This window comes from Callorhinus ursinus, unplaced genomic scaffold (assembly GCF_003265705.2).
Source record: "Callorhinus ursinus isolate GAN/ISIS: 27379988/994484 unplaced genomic scaffold, GSC_fseal_2.0 scaffold14, whole genome shotgun sequence".
Lineage (NCBI taxonomy): Eukaryota > Metazoa > Chordata > Mammalia > Carnivora > Otariidae > Callorhinus > Callorhinus ursinus.
Genome location: NW_027397076.1, coordinates 40,170,035 through 40,191,640, shown reverse-complemented (window position 1 = coordinate 40,191,640; position 21,606 = coordinate 40,170,035). Strand labels below are relative to the sequence as shown.

The following is a 21,606-nucleotide window of genomic DNA, read 5'->3' as shown; positions in this document are numbered from 1 at the left end:
GCCTTTAAAATTTGTACTACCTTGTTTTATATCAACTGTAGCACAGAGTCATTCTTTGATAATGGACTTAATTTGGAGGAACTAACATTATTCAGAGTCAAATTGGAAATTGGATCATTAAGATCTATGATTAAATTCAAGCAGTTTGTCATTAGCATCTGATATTGTTAAGCAAAACAAAACAAAACAAAAAACAACATTTAAAAAAAAAAAAGGGATGAGATGAGGGGCCAGGACATAGTTACAATAAATGTCAGGAACACAGAACTGAGAACAGATGTAGAAATTTTAGTCCAGTTCAGACACCAAAAAAGTATGAGCCGTTGGTCAAGTCACCTCACCCCTCTGGACCTAGATTTCCTTCCAGCCATAAAATTTTCCTTATAAGATTATCTACATTTCAGTATGGAAGACAGAGACCTGACCCCAAGAACATAAAATTCTGGAAAGTTTGTCTTTTGCTAATGGAGGAGATGGAAACTTTATCCAGAAATGTTAAGAAGACTGAATCAGGTTGGAGAGTTGAATCAGCCAGGACACAGCAAGTGAAGGCTCTGATGACCTCCTCCACACTTGTGTTCTACAAGCTCTCTGGCTACCAAGACTGCCAAACAAGTTGAAGGACAAAGCTAGACTCAGGGGCACCTGGCTGGCTCAGTCGGTAGAGCATGTGACTCTTGATCTCAGGCCCCATGTTGGGCATAGGTATTACTTAAAAAAGATGCTAAATGCAACTGACAAAAAATTGTAGCCCAACTTCACAAGGACTTGACAAAGAAAGTTTGTTGACAGCATTCAGTTTTACAGCCTTATTTGACAAAAGACTATATGCTTGTGTGCACTCAAGTCATATCATAGTAATAAAATTTTTCTCAAATATTTTAGTATGCTATATATAACGAAATGTGCTATTCTATTTCTAAGTGTACCATTGAGTGACATTAATTACATTCGCAATGTTGTGCCACTATCACCGCTTAACTTTTTTTTTTTTTTTAACATTTTATTGTTAAGTAACTTCTACACCCAACTGTGGGGCTCGAACTCACAACCCAGAGATCAAGAGACCGTGCTCCACCGAGCCAGCCAGGCACTCCACCATTTAGCTTTTTTTAAAGGACACGTATATCATTCATCTGTAATGTCCCAGGCCTTCTGCTAAGCTCTGGGAACAAAAACTGGAATGGACCATGCCTTCCCATGGACTTCAGGGATCACCGTGGGTTCTGTTTAGGTTTGTTGTGGTTTTTTTTTCTTTACGGTCAGATAACAGGTAAGTTTTTATGTACTTGGGGAAGAGGACAGGGTTGAAAGAGGCCATCAGTACACTACGCAGCGCGCGGTTAAGATGCGGTCTCCCAACGCCCAATTCCAAAGACCGATGGCAACAGGCTACCAAAGCCGGTGAAGGAGCCCCGCCTGTGGAGGGGCGGGGCGAAGCCCTAGGCGAGGCCTGGGAGGGGCTGAGGGCGGGGCCTGAGCTGGGCTGCCGCGAGGGGCGGGGTGGAGACGCCGGGGCGGCCCCTGGGCGGGGCTTGAGCGGGGGCGGGGTTGATTCTGGTGACTCCCTTCCCCCCCCCCCCCCCCCCCGGCCTAGGCCTGCACCTGAAGCCGGCAACGGCAGGGCGCTGAGCGCCGGTTTCTTCTCCGGCCCAGCACCAGGGTGGCGGGGGCCGACTAGAAGCCCGAGTGGGATGCGGCTGACGCGGAAGCGGCTCTGCTCGCTTCTCATCGCTCTGTACTGCCTCTTCTCCCTCTACGCCGCCTACCACGTCTTCTTCGGGCGCCGCCGCCGGACGCCGGCCGCGTCTCTGCGGGGCCTAAGGAAAGGGGCGGCCCCGGCGCGGGAGAGGCGCGGCCGAGGTAGGACACTGGGCGGCGGCAGACCCGGCTCGCGGGTCCGGGGGTGCCCCCGGGCTCCAGTCTGCGCCTCGCCTCCAGCTCTCGGTAGCGGGCCCTGGGCTCGGGCTCGGAGCGTGTGCGACTCAGTCCCTACCCGAATCTCACACGCCGGCCCCACTCCCCACCTTCAAAGCTGACTGGTGCGCACTCCGTGAAACACGTCTTGAACCTGCGAGGCATTGTCACAGAATGTCGGAGATTCTTGGGAATGCCGCTGGGTTTAAGACCTCTATTTCCTCCTTGACACAAAGAGCCTTCGCTAATCTTGCCCCGATTTGGGAAGGCCTGGGTGCCTTCCCTCCAAATGGTGGTCCTCTGTCCTGGATTTTGACCTATGTCAGAATCGGAGTCAGACTTAACTCTCCCTTTTTTCAGAATTTTGCACAATAGTATCAAACTGTTGCACACTTTCCATTCTGAAGTTAAGTTTTTATGTATAGGTTTCATATACACAATCTATAAAGAATAGCGAAAGTTAAACTTGTAACGATACATATTATCCAGTTAGTTTAGAAGGTTTCATTTGGGAGAGATGATTTTGCGTCTGCTGTTAACATTCTATTTCTAAGATCTTTCAGAATAAAGATTTAATAAAAATTCTGATTTCCTTTATTTTTTATTTTTTTAAAGATTTTATGTATTTATTTGAGAGAGAGAGATAGCATGAGAGGGGGCAGGGTCAGAGGGAGAAGCAGACTCCCCGCTGAGCAAGGAGCCCGATCAGCTCGATCCTGGGACTCCAGGATCATGACCTGAGCCGAAGGCAATCCCTGAACCAACTGAGCCACCCAGGTGCCCCATGATTTCCTTTTTTTTTAATTGTATGTGTTTACACAGTTCAAATGCCGTTGCTTTACCTCTATGAAAAGCTGAAATTAGCACGCCCTCACATCTAATTTAAAGGGCTTGAATTTATTTACATCTGCAGCTCTACCTTACTGATAAACATGGTTACTCTTTTTAAAACACAGAACAATCTACTTTGGGAAGTGAAGAATGGAATCCTTGGGAAGGAGATGAAAAAAATGAGCAACAACACAGATTTAAAACTAGCCTTCAAATATTAAATAAATCCACAAAAGGGAAAACAGACTTCCGTGTACAAATCTGGGGGAAAGCTGCCATTGGTAAGTTAATGTATAGAGCTAAGACAGGTAAAAAGAATCCTAAATGTACTTTCTTAATGTTAAATTCAATTCATTTTAATGCATTTAGTTTACTTCATCATTTGTCAAAGCATCATGATACTTTTTTTACTTTTCCTTAATATTTCATTTCTCCTTTCTGTTAGGCAGTATCTGGAAATACATGCACACAGATATATGTCGTTGGTCTTTAGCTGAGTACAGCTTTATTTGTAGATACAAAGTAGAATCTAAGCATCATTATATAGAAATGCCTATGTCCATTGAATTTTCATGAATTTATGTATTTATTGGACAGTTGACACACAAATATAAGATGTGGCCCCTGCACATGATGGCCAAACAAATTTGGGAAACATTAAACTGAACAGAGTTAAACAGGGTTCTTTATTACTGGCCATTCTCAGAGCCCTTTATATGCCAGTGTTCATTATAAATATGTAAGAGGGGGATATAGGATATAGTTAATTAAACTTGAATACCCACAAAAGCATTTTTGCTCTGAGTATCATGAGATTCTAGAGTTCCAAGTTATATATTATGCTCAATCAGAGAATGGGACCCTAAATGAGGGTTACAAGAGTCAAAAAGAATTCAGTGAATTAAAAGGGGCTTTGTTGGGCCTTTAAACATTGGATTTATCTACAGTAAGGTATATCGTAGAATAAGGTAGAAAGGACCAGAGGAGAAGAAAGTAATCAGAGAATGACGCTTTGCCCTTAGTGGTTCATAAATTCATTCGTGCTTGCATGCAAATATACATCCTTGAAGATTACTACTGACCTCCAAATTTCAAGTACCTAGACCCAAGCTCCAATCACCAAGTTCTAGCAACTTTTTTCTTTATAAAATCTCTAATATTAATTTCATTCTTTAAATTCCCACTTCCCCATTCTAGTTTTTAATTAATTCTATTCACAGGTTTTCATGTTTCCAGACTTTTCTCTTTGCAATTTCAGTAAGCACAAAGTGACTAGATGAGTTTTATCAAACACTGCTTTTCATCAACCTATTTCCCAGGCAAATAGGATTCCAATTCCATTCCTATTCGAAAAGAAGGGAAAAGGGGGCACCTGGGTGGCTCAGTCAGTTAAACGTCAGACTCTTGATTTCAGCTCAAGTGATGATCTCAGGGTCGTGAGATCGGGCCCAGGTCAGGCTCTGTGCTCAGTGCAGAGTTGGCTTGGAATTCTTTCTCTCTCTCTCTTTCTGCCCCTTCCCCCACTTGCACTCTCTGTGTGTCTCTCTCTCTTTCTCTCTTGCTTTCACTCTCACTCTTGCTCTCAAATAAATAAAATCTTTTTTTAAAAAGTGGAGGGGAAGGGGAGGAAGATGGAGTCACTGGTCCAAGCAATTCTAAATTCCAGCCAGGCAGACTGTTAAGTTTCAGGGCCTGGGAATAACCTGTGGCTCAGAACTTTGCTTCTGGTCTTGCAGCTCTCTATCCTTGCAGTCATCTTTCTTTGTCATGAATGGTAGCATGTGCTTGCCACTCAGTGGTTTTATCAGCCGCTATCCTACTGGTAGGATTTGGGGAATCAATACCCTTCTTTCAATTTCAACATCTCTCTGTCCCCTTTAGTCCGAGTCAGCAGTGTTTCTGCTAATACAACATTTCAAGAAGCTTGTGGGTCTCCTATCACAGGAAATTCACTCCATTAGACAAGAACTCTTCCAAGTCTTTCCTGGAAAATCTCATCTCTGTTTCTGGCTTCTGCTGAGATGGCTAAGGAGACCCATAAATTACAACCCTGATATTCTCAATGAGCCCTCTATGTGACTGAATATTTTAACCTTTTAATCCTTTTAAGGCACTAGCAAAAAGATACTCAACTACATCCGTCACCTTCTTTCAGAAACACGCCTTCCTGATGGTGAATCTCCTAATTTTCCACCCTTTTGCAATTGAACAAGCTGAAAATTTCCCAAACCATCAAGTCCTGGCTCCTTCTTGCTTAAGTTCCTTGCTCAATCACTCTTTCCTCTTATATTTACTATAATCAGCAAGAAGAAACCAGGCCACAGCTTCAACACTACTTGGAAATCTCTTCAGCTAAATATCCAAGTTTATCATTTATACTTTCCACTTTCCATATAACTTCTAGACACAATCCAACTAAGCATTCTGGTGCTATTATAACCAGGATCCCCTTTTCTCCAGTTTCTAGTAACATGTTCCTCATTTCCTTCTGAGCCCTCACCAGCAGCACTTTAACCTGCATATTTCTACTAATAGTCTGCTTAAATGCTTATAAAAACCAGTAAATGGTTTGTTTCTACCGTGCTTTTTCTCTTCTGAGTTCTCACCAGCTGAGTCACTAACACCCATACTTCTACCTATAACCTGTCCAAGGCAATCTGATGTAGGCATTTTTAAATCAAGCTCCTCAAAGTTCTTCCAGCCTCTTCCCATTACTCAATTCCAAAGCCACTTCCAGATTTTTGAGAATATATTACAGCAGTATCTCATTTCCAGGTACCATAATCTCTAGTTTCCTGCCATAAGCAGTTACCAAAAATTTAGTGAATTAAAACAACACAATTTTATTATCTTTTTTAAATTAATATATAATTGACATATAACATTTTATTGGTTTCAAGTATACAACATAATGGTTTGAGATATTTATATTTTGTGAAGTGATCAGCATAATAAGTCTAGTTAGTGTCTATCACCACACATACTTTTTTTCTTGTGATAAGAACTTTTAAGATCTACTCTCTCAGCAATTTTCAAATATATAAAACAGTATTACTATAGTCACCATAAACTTATAATCTTACATTTTTGAAGGTAGAAGTCTAAAAAGTGTCCACAGAGTTGTATTCTTTTTGGAGTCTCTAGAGGAGGATCTGTTTCCTTGACTTTTGCAGCTTCTTCAGGCTACACGCATTCCTTGACTCATGGCCCCGCATCACTCCAACTTCTGCTTCTGTCCTCATACTTCCTTCCCTCACTCTGACACCCTTGCTTCCCTCTCGTGAGAACACTTATGATTACCTAGGGCCTATCTAGATAATCCAGGATAACCTTCCCACCTCAGCATCATTAATCACATATAGAAAGTTTCTTTTGCCATGTAAGATAATGTATGCATAGATTCTAGAGATTACATCCTTGGCCATCTTGGGTGGACAGGGAGGCATTATTGGGCCACCACACATGGAAAGCTTTATCTGATTGGCTAAGTGTTTAAACACAGTCATTTTGTGTGTGTCCTTTTAGTACCGGGGCATAATGAGAATGGAATAAAGCACATCTGTCAATAAGTAAAACAGGGCTCCCGGATTACTTCCTTCTGCTTTCCTCTACTCAGAGCTTTCATTCAGGTGAAATCACAGTAAAATATCAGGGGCCACCCTAGGGAGAAAGATGCAAAGGCATTTGTCTGCAGAGGCCATGATGCAGTGAGGGATGTGTGTTCAAGTGAAGACGAGTTACTATCTCTCTGATGTATTGACTGTATACATATATACATGAGCTCGTCTGGTGGTGTTTGGCACAAAATGGTGAATTCCCCTAGTTTGTTAGAATATAGAAGCCATTCTAATCATATAGTAACTTACATTATAACACATGTCAGGATGAAGTAGGTAGTAAAAGTCCAATGATTATTAGGGGTTTCTCAGATTCAGAGTAAGAGAGGTTATTGTCTTTGATGTAACCCACATTCTGCCACATTTCACACTGACAACGCCTGAATTCTGTCTCTCATACCTTAACCACCATATTGGTGATTTTGAGCTATTGCTTGGCAGAACTGCCTGCCAGGGGACCAAAAAGGAATACAGTTTGCTTTCCTGGTCAACTTATATAAATGAGCAGAACATAAATTCATCTCACACGCCAGAGTAAACCAGACAGTAAATGGATTTGTTCTTGTTTTTGTTTGTTTGTTTGTTTGTTTTGATTACCAGGTTTGTATCTCTGGGAGCATATTTTTGAAGGCTTACTTGATCCCACTGATGTGACTGCTCAGTGGAGAGAAGGAAATTCAGTTGTAGGAAGAACACATTACAGGTATTAATTGTGCAACATTAACGTTTGCTGTCTTTCTATACAATGTTTTATATAAATACGAGGAGAAAAATCAGAGGAAAACATATTTAGAGACAGTATTTCTGCTTCAACTTGTGAAGAATAGAAAAGTGAATCTCATGAATATATATATTGTAGTTGTAGTTTACCTGAACATTTTTACAAAATGCTTCCTTTTTTTAATTTTGTCTGTTTCATTTTTATCAAAACATTTCTGATTATATGGGAAAGTTCATGCTCCAAATTTTATAACATTTGATTGTTGATAAGCATTTAATATTCCATATCTTGAAGGAATAATATATAAACTTAAAAGTATTTTCGTTTTTCTCTTTCATATACTAGTCACATTCACATATTTTATAATACTCAAGTGGAAGCCAAGCTATTGTTATGGGTTGTGAAAATTTTATAAAAACATTTATATATGCGTCTTTCATGATTTGATGGTATAGATTACCATTTTAATGAAATTACTCATAAATCTTTTTTTTATTTTTATTTTGTTAAAGATTTTATTTATTTATTTGAGAGAGAGAGGGAGAACACAGAGGGAGAAGCAGACTCCCCACTGAGCAGAGAGCCCAACATGGGGCTCAATCCCAGGACCCTGATCGTGACCTGAGTCGAACAATGGCAGACACTTAACTGACTGAGCCACCCAGACTCCCCCAGAAATCTTTTTTTTTTTCAGATTCAGTAAAACCAATGTATCATTAAGACGTTTTGAGTCTTTATTTTTATAAAACTTTTATCTATGATTCCATATTTTCTAAAGATTTTTAAATAGGTAGAATTGCGATTATTTTCTTTAGAAAAAAATGTGATAATATTGCTGTATGAAAGAGTGCTAGTTTCTATTAGATTTTGCTTTCTTGGGACACCTGGGTGGCTCAGTCGGTTAAGCGACTGCCTTCAGCTCAGGTCATGATCCCAGGGTCCTGGGATCGAGTCCCGCATTGGGCTGCTTGCTCAGCGGGGAGTCTGCTTCTCCCTCTCCCTCTGCTTGCCACTCCCCCTGCTTGTGCCCTCTCTCTCTGTCAAATAAATAAAATCTTTAAAAAAAAAAAGATTTTGCTTTCTTATTGAAATAAAAATAATTGTTCTAAATGCTTATTTCATGTAATAATTGTACTATTAGGGGAAAAAATGTCAACCAAAGATTCAGGTTTCTATTAGGTTTCCATTTATTTCCCACAGAAATCAAAAAGAAAAGCTATGGTTAATCTCAATTTCATTTGAGTTTTCTCTGCTCTTTTAATTCTTGTTTACTTTTTAGACACTTGGAAAGCAATTTCATTTCATGTATCTTTTCAAAGTAATCATTCTTGAAAAGTAAACAGGTTTTTATGTTTTTTAAGATTTTATTTATTTTTTAAAGATTTTATTTATTTATTTTTAAGTAACCTCTATACCCATTGTGGGGCTCAAACTCATGTCCCCAAGATCAAGAGTCACACACTCCTCCAACTGAGCCAGCCAGGTGACCCAAAAATGGGTGAATTTTACAAAATGTAAAATAAAACTTACTCAGTATTATGATCTTTAGAAATAAGTTCAACTTTTTCTTTTTTTTTAACCTTTTCATAAGTAGCAGATGCTAATTGAAAATACCATAATTGAACTCTGATAACAATAAATTAAATAATTTGGCATCTAGCTTTTGTTTTATCGAATAGATGGACAGTTATATATCTTGTGATAATTCCTGCATATGGACATTACAGGACTCTGAAGGCAGTCTTTTAAGGATAAGCAAAGGCCATGATGAGCAGAAGTAAGATTCCTCCTAAGAAATTAAAAATGAAGTTGCCCTATGAAAAACTGTAAATCAATATACGATAGATATGAGTAGAGATAGGCCAAGTTCCTTCAAGAGACAGAGTAAGTCCCAGGCTCACTTGTAACCTAGTTGAACATATTAATATAAAGAATGTATCAATAAGGTTTTTGTGCAGGTACATGAAGGAGAGATAATATTCAGTTCTGGAAACAGAAAGGAGAAGGGAACATAGGGAGATGTTGCAGTACCTATTTAAGTAATAGTAAAAATAATAAAACTAATAACAGCAAGACTCCTATAGTGATTCCTATGTGCCAGATACTGTTCTAAGCACTGTACATCTGCTAATGCATTTAGTCTTCAAAATAATCCTGTGAGGGACGCCTGGGTGGCTCAGTTGGTTAAGCCACTGCCTTCGGCCCAGGTCGTAATCCCAGGGTCCTGGGATCGAGTCCCACATCAGGCTCCTTTCCCAGCAGGGAACCTGCTTCTCCCTCTCTCTCCCTCTGCTTGTGCTCTCTCTGTCAAATAAATAAAATCTTTAAAAATAATAATAATAATAATAATCCTGTGAGGGTCGCCAGGCAGGCTCAGTCGGTAGAGCATGTGACTCTTGATCTTGGGGTTGTGAGTTTGAGCCCCACATTGGATGTAAAGATTACTTAAAAATAAACTTTTGGCAACGCCGCTGCTGCCCGGTCACAGCCTCCTCGCCCACTGCACACAGACGTGGCAAAAATGTCCAGCCCTACTGAGGCTGAGCCATGCATCAAGTCTCTGATTGCTGTTTTCCAGAGGTTTGCTGGAAAGGAGGGTAACAACTGCACACTCTCCAAGACAGAGTTCCTAGCCTTCATGAATACAAAACTGGCTGCCTTCACAAAGAACTGGAAGGACTCTGGTGTCCTTGACCACATGATGAAGAAAATGGACAATGCGCAGCTAGATTTCCAAGAGTTTCTTCATTTTCTTGATGGCATGGCTATGGCTTTCCATCACTCCTATACAAGGTCTACCCATTTCCGGAAGTAAACCTCAGGTCTCTTGGGCCTGCCCTCCAAACCACCTCCTTTCCTTCAAAGCAGCCTCCCAATCATCACCTCCTCCTCACATCCTACACGGACCCTGAGCCCAGAGCGTCCACTGCCCTTTGCAAGCCAGGCCAGCTGGTAGTTAATAAAGCAATAGCATTGTTTAAAGCACAATAAACAAACAGAGTTTTGAAAAAATTCAGTACTCAGATTTTATAAGTTCATTTGTTTTTTAAAATTACATCTTTTTTTAAGATAGGCTTATTATAATTAAAAAGACTAATAAGTGGTTATTACAATAACTTGGAAAATTCAGACGATGTTGTCATCACTCATAATTCCACTGTGCCCTGAATTCCAAAAACAGGGTTAGACAACATTTCGTCATGTCTACTTCCAGTCTTTTTTCTATGTATTGCATTATGTAATTAAAATTGTGATACAGATACAATATTGTTTCTTTTTCACCGAGAATAAAATAACACATTCTCATTTACCCATCACGCAGAACCAACATATTCTAGCTCTCTGTCATCTTTGCTTCAGATATTTAACTTTCCTCTTAAAAGAATTAAATATTCCCAGTAAAAGGGAAGCTTTCTTTGTACTCTTTCCCAGTTCCTTTTCTCTTCTTCCTTCTCAGAGGCAACCCCTGTAATGAATTTGGTGTGTATCTTCCCATTCATATTTTTATATTTATACTTATACTAGATTTAAGCACAATTTTTACATTGCACTTTCAAATTTACATAGAATTGTCATATTTTATGAGTATTCTGCAGCTTTTTTCCTTAACATTTTTTTTTTGAGACTTAACCTCCATGGATGTTTATAATGCCATCCTCCATTTCTCAATTCATCACTTACATTTCATTCAGATAAAGAACGTTAACAGTTACTCCCACATAAAAGAGGTGGGAATTACTTAACACTATACAGAGGAGGAACTATACAGAGTTTCACACGATTCAACTGTGAATAGTTTACCATCTCAAACTCTGGCCAGCACGTATTCTGAATGTGGTTAAAAGCAACAACCAAGCTACCATATTTCTGATTATCATATGCAGTTGATCTTACTACAACCAAAGCTTCCCATTAATTTACATCCATGATGTATCATTCAAATTTGTTCAGGAAAATTTGCATTATAGAAATTATGTTTCTAGAAAGAATACAGATTAAATCTCATTGTAGATTTTATGTAAAATGATTAAAAACTTCTGATATCAAATACCTTTGTTCTGTTTTTGTTGGTTTGTCTCTTGTTCTTGTTTTCTTGTATTGTTTTAACAGCTTCATCACTGGCCCAGCTGTAGTCCCAGGGTACTTTCCCATTGATGTGACTAACGTGGTACTCATTCTAAATGGGAGAGAAAAAACTAAGATCTTTTATGCCACCCAGTGGTTACTTTATGCACAAAATTTAGTGCAGACTCAAAAACTCCAGCATCTCGCCGTTGTGTTGCTTGGAAATGAACATTGTAATAATGAATGGATAAACCAGTTCCTCAAAAGAAATGGAGGCTTTGTGGAGCTGCTTTTCATAATATATGACAGCCCCTGGGTTAATGATGTGGATATCTTTCAGTGGCCTTTAGGAGTGGCAACGTAAGTACAAAATATTATTACATGTTTCTAGACTCTAAGACCTGAATTTCTGAATCAGGAAGATTGTACTTTAAATTTGTAATAAATGTTCTGGGATTATCTGGGAGGCCAGGTACAATCTTTTCCATGGAAAAAATATGGTTTGGACTCATGCTTCAGTAATAATAACGATGTTTATAGAGTACTTTAGCTTTTTATTTTTTTGAAGATTGTGAGTGGGGAAGAGGGGCTGGAGGGAGATGGAGAGAGAGAATCTTTTTTTTTTTTAAGATTTTATTTATTTATTTGACAGAGAGAGACACAGCAAGAGAGGGAATACAAGCAGGGGGAGTGGGAGAGGGAGAAGCAGGCTTCCTGCAGAGCAGGGAGCCCGATGCGGGGCTCGATGCGGGGCTCGATGCGGGGCTCGATGCGGGGCTCGATGCGGGGCTCGATCCCAGGACCCTGGGATCATGACCTGAGCCGAAAGCAGACGCTTAACAACTGAGCCACCCAGGTGCCCCTGGAGAAAGAGAATCTTAAGCAAGCTCCATGCATAGCACAGAGCCCAACTCGGGGCTTGATCTCACAACCCTGAGATCATGACCTGAGGCAAAATCAAGAGTCGGACACTTAACCAACTGAGCCACCCCAGACGCCCCCAGAGTATTTTAGCATTTTATAAGGAGAGGGGATAAGTTACCTTTTTGTGTTTTAGAACTCCAAGGCATAGGAGTTCTATGTTTATCAGTAGTGCCCTAAAGAGATGTTTAAACAGAGAATGGCAGACGGACCTACTTAAAACAACTATAGAATCTATATAATTTATAGTAAAAACAAAAAAAAATCTTGTAAAAACAATATTAAGGAACACCTGGGTGGCTCAGTTGCTTAAGCGTCTGCCTTTGGCTCAGGTCATGGTCCCACGGTCCTGGGATCAAATTCCGCATCGGGCTCCTTGCTCAGCAGGAAGCCTGCTTCTCCCTCTGCCTACTGTCCCCCCCCCACCCCCGCTTGTGCTGTCTCTCTTGGGCTTTCTCTCTGACAAATAAATAAATAAAATCTTTAAAAAAAAAAAGAATTTAGAAAAGCAATATTAAATCAGGAGCATTCCATACCCCTGATTTGAGAGGATCATAATATGCTCAGATCTGTCACTGAGACTTGCTAAACTTGCACAAATCTCTTCTATAAGAGGGGTTAATTAAGTAATAACAAAGGCTTCTAAATATGTCTATAGAGTCTTTCTATAAAATGGAAACTTATTTTTTATCTTTCTGTTAATAGAGGGTTTTTTTTTTAATTTTTTTTATTGTTATGTTAATCACCATATATTACATCATTAGTTTTTGATGCAGTGTTCCATGATTCATTGTTTGTTCATAACACCCAGTGCACCATGCAAAACGTGCCCTCCTCAATACCCATCACCAGGCTAACCCATCCCCCCACCCCCCTACCCTCTAGAACCCTCAGTTGGTTTTTAACTGACTTTAAGATAAGTTAAACTTAGATCCAGCACTAGTATGTAAACCCCAGGTGTTCTGTCTCTTGTTCACTGTATCGACAGAGTCTAAAACCAAGCCTGCATAGAGTAGAGAGTGAATACTTGTCAAATGGATGAATTACAGGAAATTTCATTAACATGTTTTTTGAATCAGATATTCATTATTCATTCTTATCACTTTTTACCAGATGGGACCTTAAACTACTGCTTAGTTGGCTACACAAATATCACCAGAGAAGTGTATGAACAAGACATATTTCCTGGCCTACCCTGCAGTATTCCAGCTTAGTAGGTTTGTGGTAGCATCAGACAAAAAGGTTTATATTAAGTATAGCCAGATATAAGATCTTTGAAAATTCTATCCCATGAGTATAGAGCTCATACTTGTAAAATGCTCTGAAACAAAATTACTCTTTCATAGTCACACTACATAGCCTGTTCCTACAATTTCCACACATTGGATGGAAATTCTGTAATTCTTTTATTGTTGGACTAGACCAATATCCTTTTTATAGATAAGTGGTTTTCAGCCAGAAGCAGTTTTGCCTCCCAGGAGACATTTGACAATGCCTGGAGATAATTTTTGGTTGTTACAAGTGGAAGGGCGACAATGGCATCTGGTGGTTAGAGGCCAGGGATGCTGCTAAATATCCTACAAGGTAGAGGACAGCCTCCACAACAAAAAAGGAACTAGCCCAAAATGGCAGTAATGCCCAGGTTGAAAAAACCTGTTTAGCATATTATATAAAGCTTCACCCTTATAGGAAGGTTGTATTGTTTGGTCTCTAATATTTCCAAATGCCCATGAGAATGGGTCAATTGCAAAAGGCCTCTTCCGTATGGCATGCAAGGTTTTTTTTAATATTTTTTTATTATTGTTTTAAAAGATAGGGTTTTTGGGGGCGCCTGGGTGGCTCAGTCATTGGGCGTCTGCCTTCGGCTCAGGTCATGATCCCACGGTCCTGGGATTGAGCCCCGCATCGGGCTCCCTGCTCCACAGGAAGTCTGCTTCTCCCTCTCCCACTCCCCCTGCTTGTGTTCCCTCTCTCGCTGTCTCGCTCTCTGTCAAATAAATAAATAAAATCTTTAAAAATGTGTATATATAAAAGCTAGGGTTTTTTTTTAAGATTTATTCATTTTAGAGAGAAAGCGGGGAAGGGGCAGAGGGGGAAGGAGAGAGAGTCTTTTTTTAATTTTTTAAAAGATTTTATTTATTTATTTGACAGAGAAAGAGATAGCGAGAGCAGGAACACAAGCAGGGGCAGTGGGGGAGGGAGAAGCAGGCCTCCCGTCGAGCAGGGAGCCCGATGCGGGGCTCAATCCCAGGACCCTAGGATCATGACCTGAACCAAAGGCAGATGCTTAACGATTGAGCCACCCAGGCGCCCCAGGAGCAAGAGTCTTAAGCTGACTCCACACTGAATGCAGAGCCCACCTTGGGGCTATATCTCACGACCCTGAGATCATGACCTGAGCTGAATCCAAGAGTCAGAAGCTTAACTGACTGTACTACCCAGATGCCCCAAAGTTTTTTTTTAAATCTACTTTACGGGTGCCTGGATGACTCAGTTGGTTTGGCGTCCAGCTCTTGATTTCAGCTCGGGTCATGGTCTCAGGGTCCTGGGATTCAGCCCTGCGTTTGACTTCCACGCACTCTGTGCAGAGTCTGCTTGGGATTCTCTCTCTCTCTCTCCCTCTGCCCCTCCTCCCACTTGCATACACCCTCCTCCAATAAGTAAATAAATAAATGAATAAAATCTTTTTTAAAAATCAACCTATAAGAGCCCGTTTTTAAAAATCTACTTTAAAAGCCTTTGGAAAATTGGAGCTCTTTGCTATAGAAATGTGTATTCTGTAATCTTTCCATCACCTGGCTACAACATTCATTAAAGCATGATCATTATGAATTTGGATTATTTATACTTTGAAGGTCTTGAATTCAACCTTCCTTATAACCACAAGTGTATGGAAGTTGAAGAGTATAAAAAAAACATTTCAAGCACTTAATCTCTATAGCAATTTTGTAAAAGATGTCAATGTGAGGTTATTTTTTTAAGTTAGTAGATTCAGGGACTTTTCCAAAGTAAGCATGGAAAATTACAGTTTGAGGTTTAGAAAAATCATACTTGAAATCTCTTCTCTCTGCATCATGATGCTACCTAAGATGTTAGGTTATACAGTAATTTGCCAATCCTATTGCCATATGTTGTTAACTCATATGTACTTATTTCTGTAGATACAGGAATTTTCCTGTGGTGGAGGCAAGTTGGTCAATGCTGCATAACGAAAGGCCCTACTTATGTAATTTCTTAGGAACCGTTTATGAAAATTCATCCAGACAAGCACTAATGAACATTTTGAAACAAGATGGGAACGATAAGCTTTGTTGGGTTTCAGCAAGAGAACAGTAAGTTCTATGTTTACTTGATTCACCCATTTTCTTCTCTAGTTCGAGAGTTGCATTATGTAGGAGCACAGGTCTCCAAAGAGACATTGTTAGCTTCATTAATACCAGTCTTTCTGCAGAAGATATATCGGTAATTAAGGCTGTGTAGAAACTGGGTTGTATGCATTAAAAATGGGGAGAATCTCCTATAGCTAGAGTCCATCCTGAAGAGAAATGCTAGTAACGATACTATGCAAATGTCAATTGTGTGAGATTCCTCAATAATATGTGTCAGTTAGACCTGACACACAACGGTTATGAGTGCCAGTAAGGTCTTAAGTTCATCCCTGAGGTGTTTGGCTGACCAGTTTCGGTGTTCCAAGAGTGGCATGAAGTACTCTTCACACCTTCAGGGAACTGACACCACCCTGACGACAGGAGAACAGGACATACTTTGAATGTCCAGATCTAACATAGGACCTTACACAAATAGGCTTAGGATAAATGGGGAGTGGATGGATGGATGGATGGATGGATGGATGGATGGATGGATGGATGATGGATGGATGATGGATGGATGATGGATGGATGGATGGATGATGGATGGATGGATGGATGGATGGATGGATGATGGATGGATGGATGGATGGATGATGGATGGATGGATGGATGGATTTAACTTTCTTCCATCTTTTGCATGGTAATCATGAAACAGGTGTTCATGGAGTGAAGGAAGAAATCTTGGAATTATTCCTTTTGTTTTTAAATAAACAAATGCAATTTCATGTGTAGAATCAGAAGAAATGCCTAAAAAATGTCCTTCCAGATCTAAAGATATATTAATTGTAGCAGATATTCTCTTTTTGAAAGCATAACTCCCAACTCTAAGAACAGAGACTTAATGTAACCATACTATATCCATTCAGTCAACTATTTTTCAAGCAACTGCTATATGCCAGAAACAATCTCAGCCATGAAGGATACAGCAGTGAACAAAACCGTCAAAAGTCCATGCCCTTCTCCCTGCTCAGCGAGGAGCCTGCTTCTCCCTCTGACCCTCCCCCCTCTCATGTACTCTCTCTCTCTCTCATTCTCGCTCTCTCAAATAAATAAATAAATCTTTAAAAAAAAGTCCATGCTCTCTTAGAACTTAAATGTTTGTTGGAGGAGACAAACCAGTAAAATATATTGTGTGTCAGAAGATGATAGATGCCATGTAAAAACAGCTGAGCAGAGGAGGGATGTGGAGAGGACCAGGGATCAAGAGCGGAGCACCTGCTGTTATAGAAGGCTAAGGAAAACTCTAGTATGAAGATTACAGATACGCACAGGCCTTGAAGAAAGTGCGGGGGTGAACCCTGTGTCTATTTAGGAGACGGGTAGTCCAGGCAGAGGGAAAGCAAGTGTAAAGAGCCACAAGGGGACGGTGTACCAGGAAAGGAATGAATGAGGGCAGTGTAAAATATCAAAGTTTATTGTAGGAATAGAATTATTCTTGCAATTCCTCTTACAGCCTTGAGCCGGGAGGTGGAGTAGGTGTCCTCCTTGCTTCTCATTGCTCCTTCCAGACCATTCTCCCCTTTCCCTCCCTACAACCTCCCATTTTGAATATCATGTCAGCAAACAAAACCATCCATTGCTCTTTTTCTTTGAAGACATTTACTGACCCTGAGGTTTATCTCCTTACTTCCATGAAGAGTTTAGTTCTGGCACACTCTCACTCTCTCCCATGTTACTCCAACCTAATTCTTGGTGATTCCCAATCTATATAGATGGTCCTTCTGCCACCTTTGTCTTACGGTTCCTTTACCCCCTGTCTTCCAATGATCTGGTCCTCCAGTTGGCCTTGGCCAGGCAGTGTCATGCTCATTTCTTAGACCTTATCATTACACATACTTTGTCTTTGTGATCTCAAGTTCCAGCATCTCTCTCTGTAACCACCATTTTCTGTCATTCCAGCTCACTCCCTGTAATTAATTGACTTCAACAATTTAGCTGGGATTTATAATTCATTGTTTATACTACTTTTCATCGTCCTTTGCTCACCTCATCTTTACTTTCTTCTTTTCCACTCTTAAATTTCGTAGTCAACTATGACTGATACACATTCAAATCCCTGGTTCCCTAATGGAGCAAACTCTAACTCTGGTAAAACCCAGCTCTCTTACCTGCACCCCGCGGCCAAATACACACACGCACAGAATTGTGCCAATAGACCTCACTTTAAATACGTGACCTTGACTCTCAAGTGCCCAGCAATCATACGTCCCCCTTGTCCGTGTGTTCTCCCTCTCTCCTACAAGGCTGCTTCGTACCTTCTCTCTTCATTTCCTTCTGACCCTATTGCTTATTTCACTGGGAAAATAGGAACCATCAGGAGAGGGTCTCTCAACTTCTGCCCTGCCCCTGTTAAGTCTATTCGCAACACAAGGGCCAGACTAATTCTGATAAAACATGGGTCAGGTCAGTCCCCCCTCTGATCACAACCGTCCACGATGGGATGCTCTGACTTCATCTTCCCTCCTCTTCCCCTCTGTTATTCTGCTTCAGCCACCCTGGCCTCCTTGCTGTCCCTTGGCTTCGCCAGGCACACACCGTCTCGTGGCTCTTGTACTTGTACTGCCCTCAGTTCTCCCCTGAAACGTCTGCATGGTTGGCTGCCTCACCTCCAGCTCTGTGCTCCGATGCCCCTGCAATGAGACGTTCCCCGATGACCTCCGTAAAGCTGCAACAGCACCGGCTCAGAAACTCCCTCCTCGCTTCTCTGCTTTATTTTTCTTCATAGTACTTAACACCTAGATAACATACTGACCTGACTTGTTTACTATCCATCTCCATCCCTGGAACTAGAATGTAAGCTCTCTGTAAGGGCAGGATTTTGGAGGGTGGGGTAGAGAAAGAAGACCTGACACTCAGAAAACATTGGCTGGGGGTGCCTGCCTGGCTGGCTCGGGTGGTAGAGCGTGAGACTCTTGACCTCAGGGTTGTGAGTTCAAACCCCACGTTGGGTGTAGGGATTACTCAAAAATAAAATCTTTAAAGAAAAGAAAATATTGGCTGGATTAACGTTCGTTCAGAAATTTTATGGTGACTACTAGATTTAAACATGTCGCTGTAAACTTTTCAAATTCTTAAATATTTTCAAGAAATCTATTTGGGCAAGATTTTATTTCTCTCTTCTGCCTGTCATCTCTATAATGTGTTTACCATTTCCTGTTAGCTGACATTTTCTCACAAAAAACATGCTTAGTAAAGTGAAAACGACAGTTGTTTTTCTGATTTTTTTAGGTGGCAGCCTCAGGAAACAAATGAAAGCCTTAAGAACTATCAAGATGCTTTGCTTCAGAGTGACCTTACATTGTGCCCAGTAGGAGTAAACACAGAATGTTATAGAATATACGAGGCTTGTTCCTATGGCTCTATTCCCGTGGTAGAAGATGTCATGACAGCCGGCAGCTGTGGGAATGCGTCTGTTTACCCCAATGCTCCTCTGCAGCTACTCAAGTCCATGGATGCTCCTTTTATCTTTATTAAGAACTGGAATGAACTTCCTGCTGTTTTAGAAAAAGAGAAAACTCTAATTTTACAAGAAAAGGTTCAAAGAAGAAAAATGTTACTCCACTGGTATCAGCACTTCAAAACAGAGCTAAAAATGAGATTTACTAATGTTTTAGAAAGTTCATTTTTAATGAATAATAAAGGGTAACTTAATTATCTTTTTGAGCTAAGATCTGATTTTTAAAGTTATTTCTAATACTTGGTGTGTGTGTGTGTGTGTGTGTGTGTGTGTATAAATGTTCTTTGAGGTACCCTCGTAGACCCCAGATTACATAATGTCGACTAAGTGCTCTGTTGTTGGGTCACTCCTGAAAATGAAGTTAAAATGTTACTCAAACTCATTTTTGCTAGGTCAGATGATTTAACATTTATCAACTCTTCTCATCCATTCAAATCCACTCTAGGGAAGCAGCATTCTATGGAGGAAAGACAGCTTTGGAGTCAGATAGAACCTGGGTTGAAACCTTGCCTCCGCACCTACTATCTGGGGACCTTGAGAAAGCCATCTAAGTGTCCTGAGTCTTGGTTCCTTTCGATGTAAAATGAAGACAATGGTACCTCTTAGGTTAAGTTTTAAAAAAGAAATAATATATAAAGTATCCAATATATATAGTAAATGCTAAATAAATACTAATTTCTTTTTTTTTAAAGATTTTATTTATTTGACACAGAGAGAGAAATAGAGAGCACAAGCAGGGGAGCGGCAGGCAGAGGGAGAGGGAGAAGCAGGCTCTCCGCTGAGCAAGGAGCCCGATGCGGGGCTCGATCCTGGGATCGTGACCTGAGCCGAAGGCAGCCACTTAACCAACTGAGCCACCCAGGTGCCCCTAAATACTAATTTCTAATTCATTTTTCATTCCTTACTAGTTAATAATAAGATTAAATTTAAATATTTTAATACATGCTTAATTACATAATTTGGGAATAATCATATACTGTGTCAAGAATGTATGTGGATAAATCTGACAGAGTTAGACCTTTAGATCACTCAAGTTTTGTTGGAGTAGGTGCCTGGATGTACAATTTGGTCATAATTCATACATAATGGCCCTAGGTATCCAACAAGTCTAAATTTCCCCCACACTTTCTTAGACCTGGAATTCCTATTATATGGAGTTTGTGGGTTACTTTTTAAGAGGCAACTCCAAGCTATCAGTTGCCTCTAGAATTAGTTGGGAATCTGCCTACTAGGTTTTGGTGTTTTGCATTACAAAATTGGAGTCCATAAAGCTTAAAGCTCCAGAACCTATCAAGATCTGAATGCAAAGTTTCACTAAACCCGAAATACAGGCTGAGACCAATGCTGGAATGGAACTGCACTATTTCAGATTGTTTTTATGTCAATACCAGAGAATTTTCCACCTCAAGGAGTAGCCAGGCAGCAGAATACATTTGTACATTAAATTTTTTGTAACATACCCTACAGGAATTTACTTAAATGTTAGGAACTAAAAAAAAAAAAAAGGTTCTGTCCTCAAGGGCTCACAGCCTGATGGAAGAGAAAATTACATAAATATTACAGAATATTCATGCTAAGAACTCCAGTAGACTAATTTACAAAGAGCTATCGGAATTCAGAGAAAGACCTGTCTGTCCAGGGGTAAAGCATCCAAACTTGTCTTGAGTGGAATTTAAAGGATAAGTAGAGGGGCACCTGGGTGGCTCAGTTGGTTAAGTGTCCACCTTTGGCTCAGGTCATGATTCTGGAGTCCTGGGATGGAGCCCCGCATCGGGCTCCCTGCTCAATGGGAAGCCTGCTTCTCCCTCTGCCTCTCCCTCTGCTGCTGCCCCTTCATGTGCTCTCTCACACTCTATCTCTCTGTCTCTCTCCCTCAAATAAATTAATTAAATCTTTTTTTAAAATAAAGGAAAGATAGATTTGGTGGCATCTCTCAGTACCAGCAAAGGGACATTGGGGCAGCATTTTTCTTCTAAGATCAGCTGGAACTGAGACATTCCTGGTTCAGGAGGAGACGGGCTTCTGGGATGGTTATAAGCTACTCAAGTTAACTGCCACTAGGTCTATGGAACCACCCAGCAGTGCAGGCAAAGGGTTTCAGTCATCTCCATCCATTGAGTGAGCTCATCACAGAGGAAACCACTGAAAAACTGGCTCATTGGGATAGTAGTTCTCAGAAGGAATTGGAGTCCCACTTGCTGCAAGTTGTCTGGCTTCTCACATAGTGTCTTCCATGTGTCACTGGTCCCACAGTGACTCTTTTAGTTCCTTTTAGATCTCTTTCATGCATCTTAAACTACACAACTAAAACTGTATTCATTGTCTTCCTCTTCCAAAACACCCATACACACACAACTCTTTTCTCTCAAACCTTAATCTCGGGAAATGGTGTCATTAACCATGCTGTTTCTCAAGCTAGAATCTGTAAATTCCTATTTATTCCTCCCTATCCTTCCAAAAAATTACCAAGTTCCATACTTTCACTGCTCTCCAAACTTATATTTGGCTTAGGCAAAATTTTTAAATAAAATAATCTATTCTTCGGGTAGCAAATTTCTGCAGAAATAATATAATGTTACTGCGATTAATTCCAAATTTAGGAAATTATAAAGTATAATGTAGAAAACCTTACATATGAAATACATTATTTGAGCAATAAAATAGTGAAAGCTATATCTGGCAAGTAGAACTTCTGAAATACAAAGT

The 21,606-nt window shown here is 40.3% G+C and overlaps 1 protein-coding gene across 4 annotated transcripts; it reads left to right on the top strand.

Moving 5' to 3' along the window:
* The first annotated feature begins 1,598 nt into the window (after window positions 1–1,598).
* RXYLT1 (ribitol xylosyltransferase 1) lies at window positions 1,599–19,099 on the top strand. 4 transcript variants are annotated; one of them, XM_025883447.2, is made up of 6 exons: window positions 1,599–1,863; window positions 2,874–3,029; window positions 6,966–7,068; window positions 11,197–11,511; window positions 15,234–15,404; window positions 18,672–19,099. In XM_025883447.2, the coding sequence occupies exons 1-6, from the start codon at window positions 1,695–1,697 to the stop codon at window positions 19,087–19,089; spliced, it is 1,332 nt and encodes a 443-aa protein (XP_025739232.2). In that variant the 5' UTR covers window positions 1,599–1,694; the 3' UTR covers window positions 19,090–19,099. The 4 variants fall into 4 exon arrangements, with proteins under 4 accessions (XP_025739232.2, XP_073756829.1, XP_025739233.2 ...); XM_073900728.1 differs by lacking the exon at window positions 11,197–11,511; XM_025883448.2 differs by lacking the exons at window positions 1,599–1,863; window positions 2,874–3,029; window positions 6,966–7,068 and adding an exon at window positions 13,186–13,289 and having other exon boundaries at window positions 11,397–11,511.
* The last annotated feature ends 2,507 nt before the right edge of the window (window positions 19,100–21,606 follow it).

Excerpts from the sequence above, each read along its gene's own strand:
- RXYLT1 (XM_025883447.2), top strand. The coding sequence starts at position 1,695 with ATGCGGCTGACGCGGAAGCGGCTCTGCTCGCTTCTCATCGCTCTGTAC. Across the intron at positions 3,030-6,965 it reads CTGGGGGAAAGCTGCCATTG|GTTTGTATCTCTGGGAGCAT; the intron begins GTAAGTTAATGT and ends TTTGATTACCAG. Across the intron at positions 11,512-15,233 it reads TGGCCTTTAGGAGTGGCAAC|ATACAGGAATTTTCCTGTGG; the intron begins GTAAGTACAAAA and ends TTATTTCTGTAG.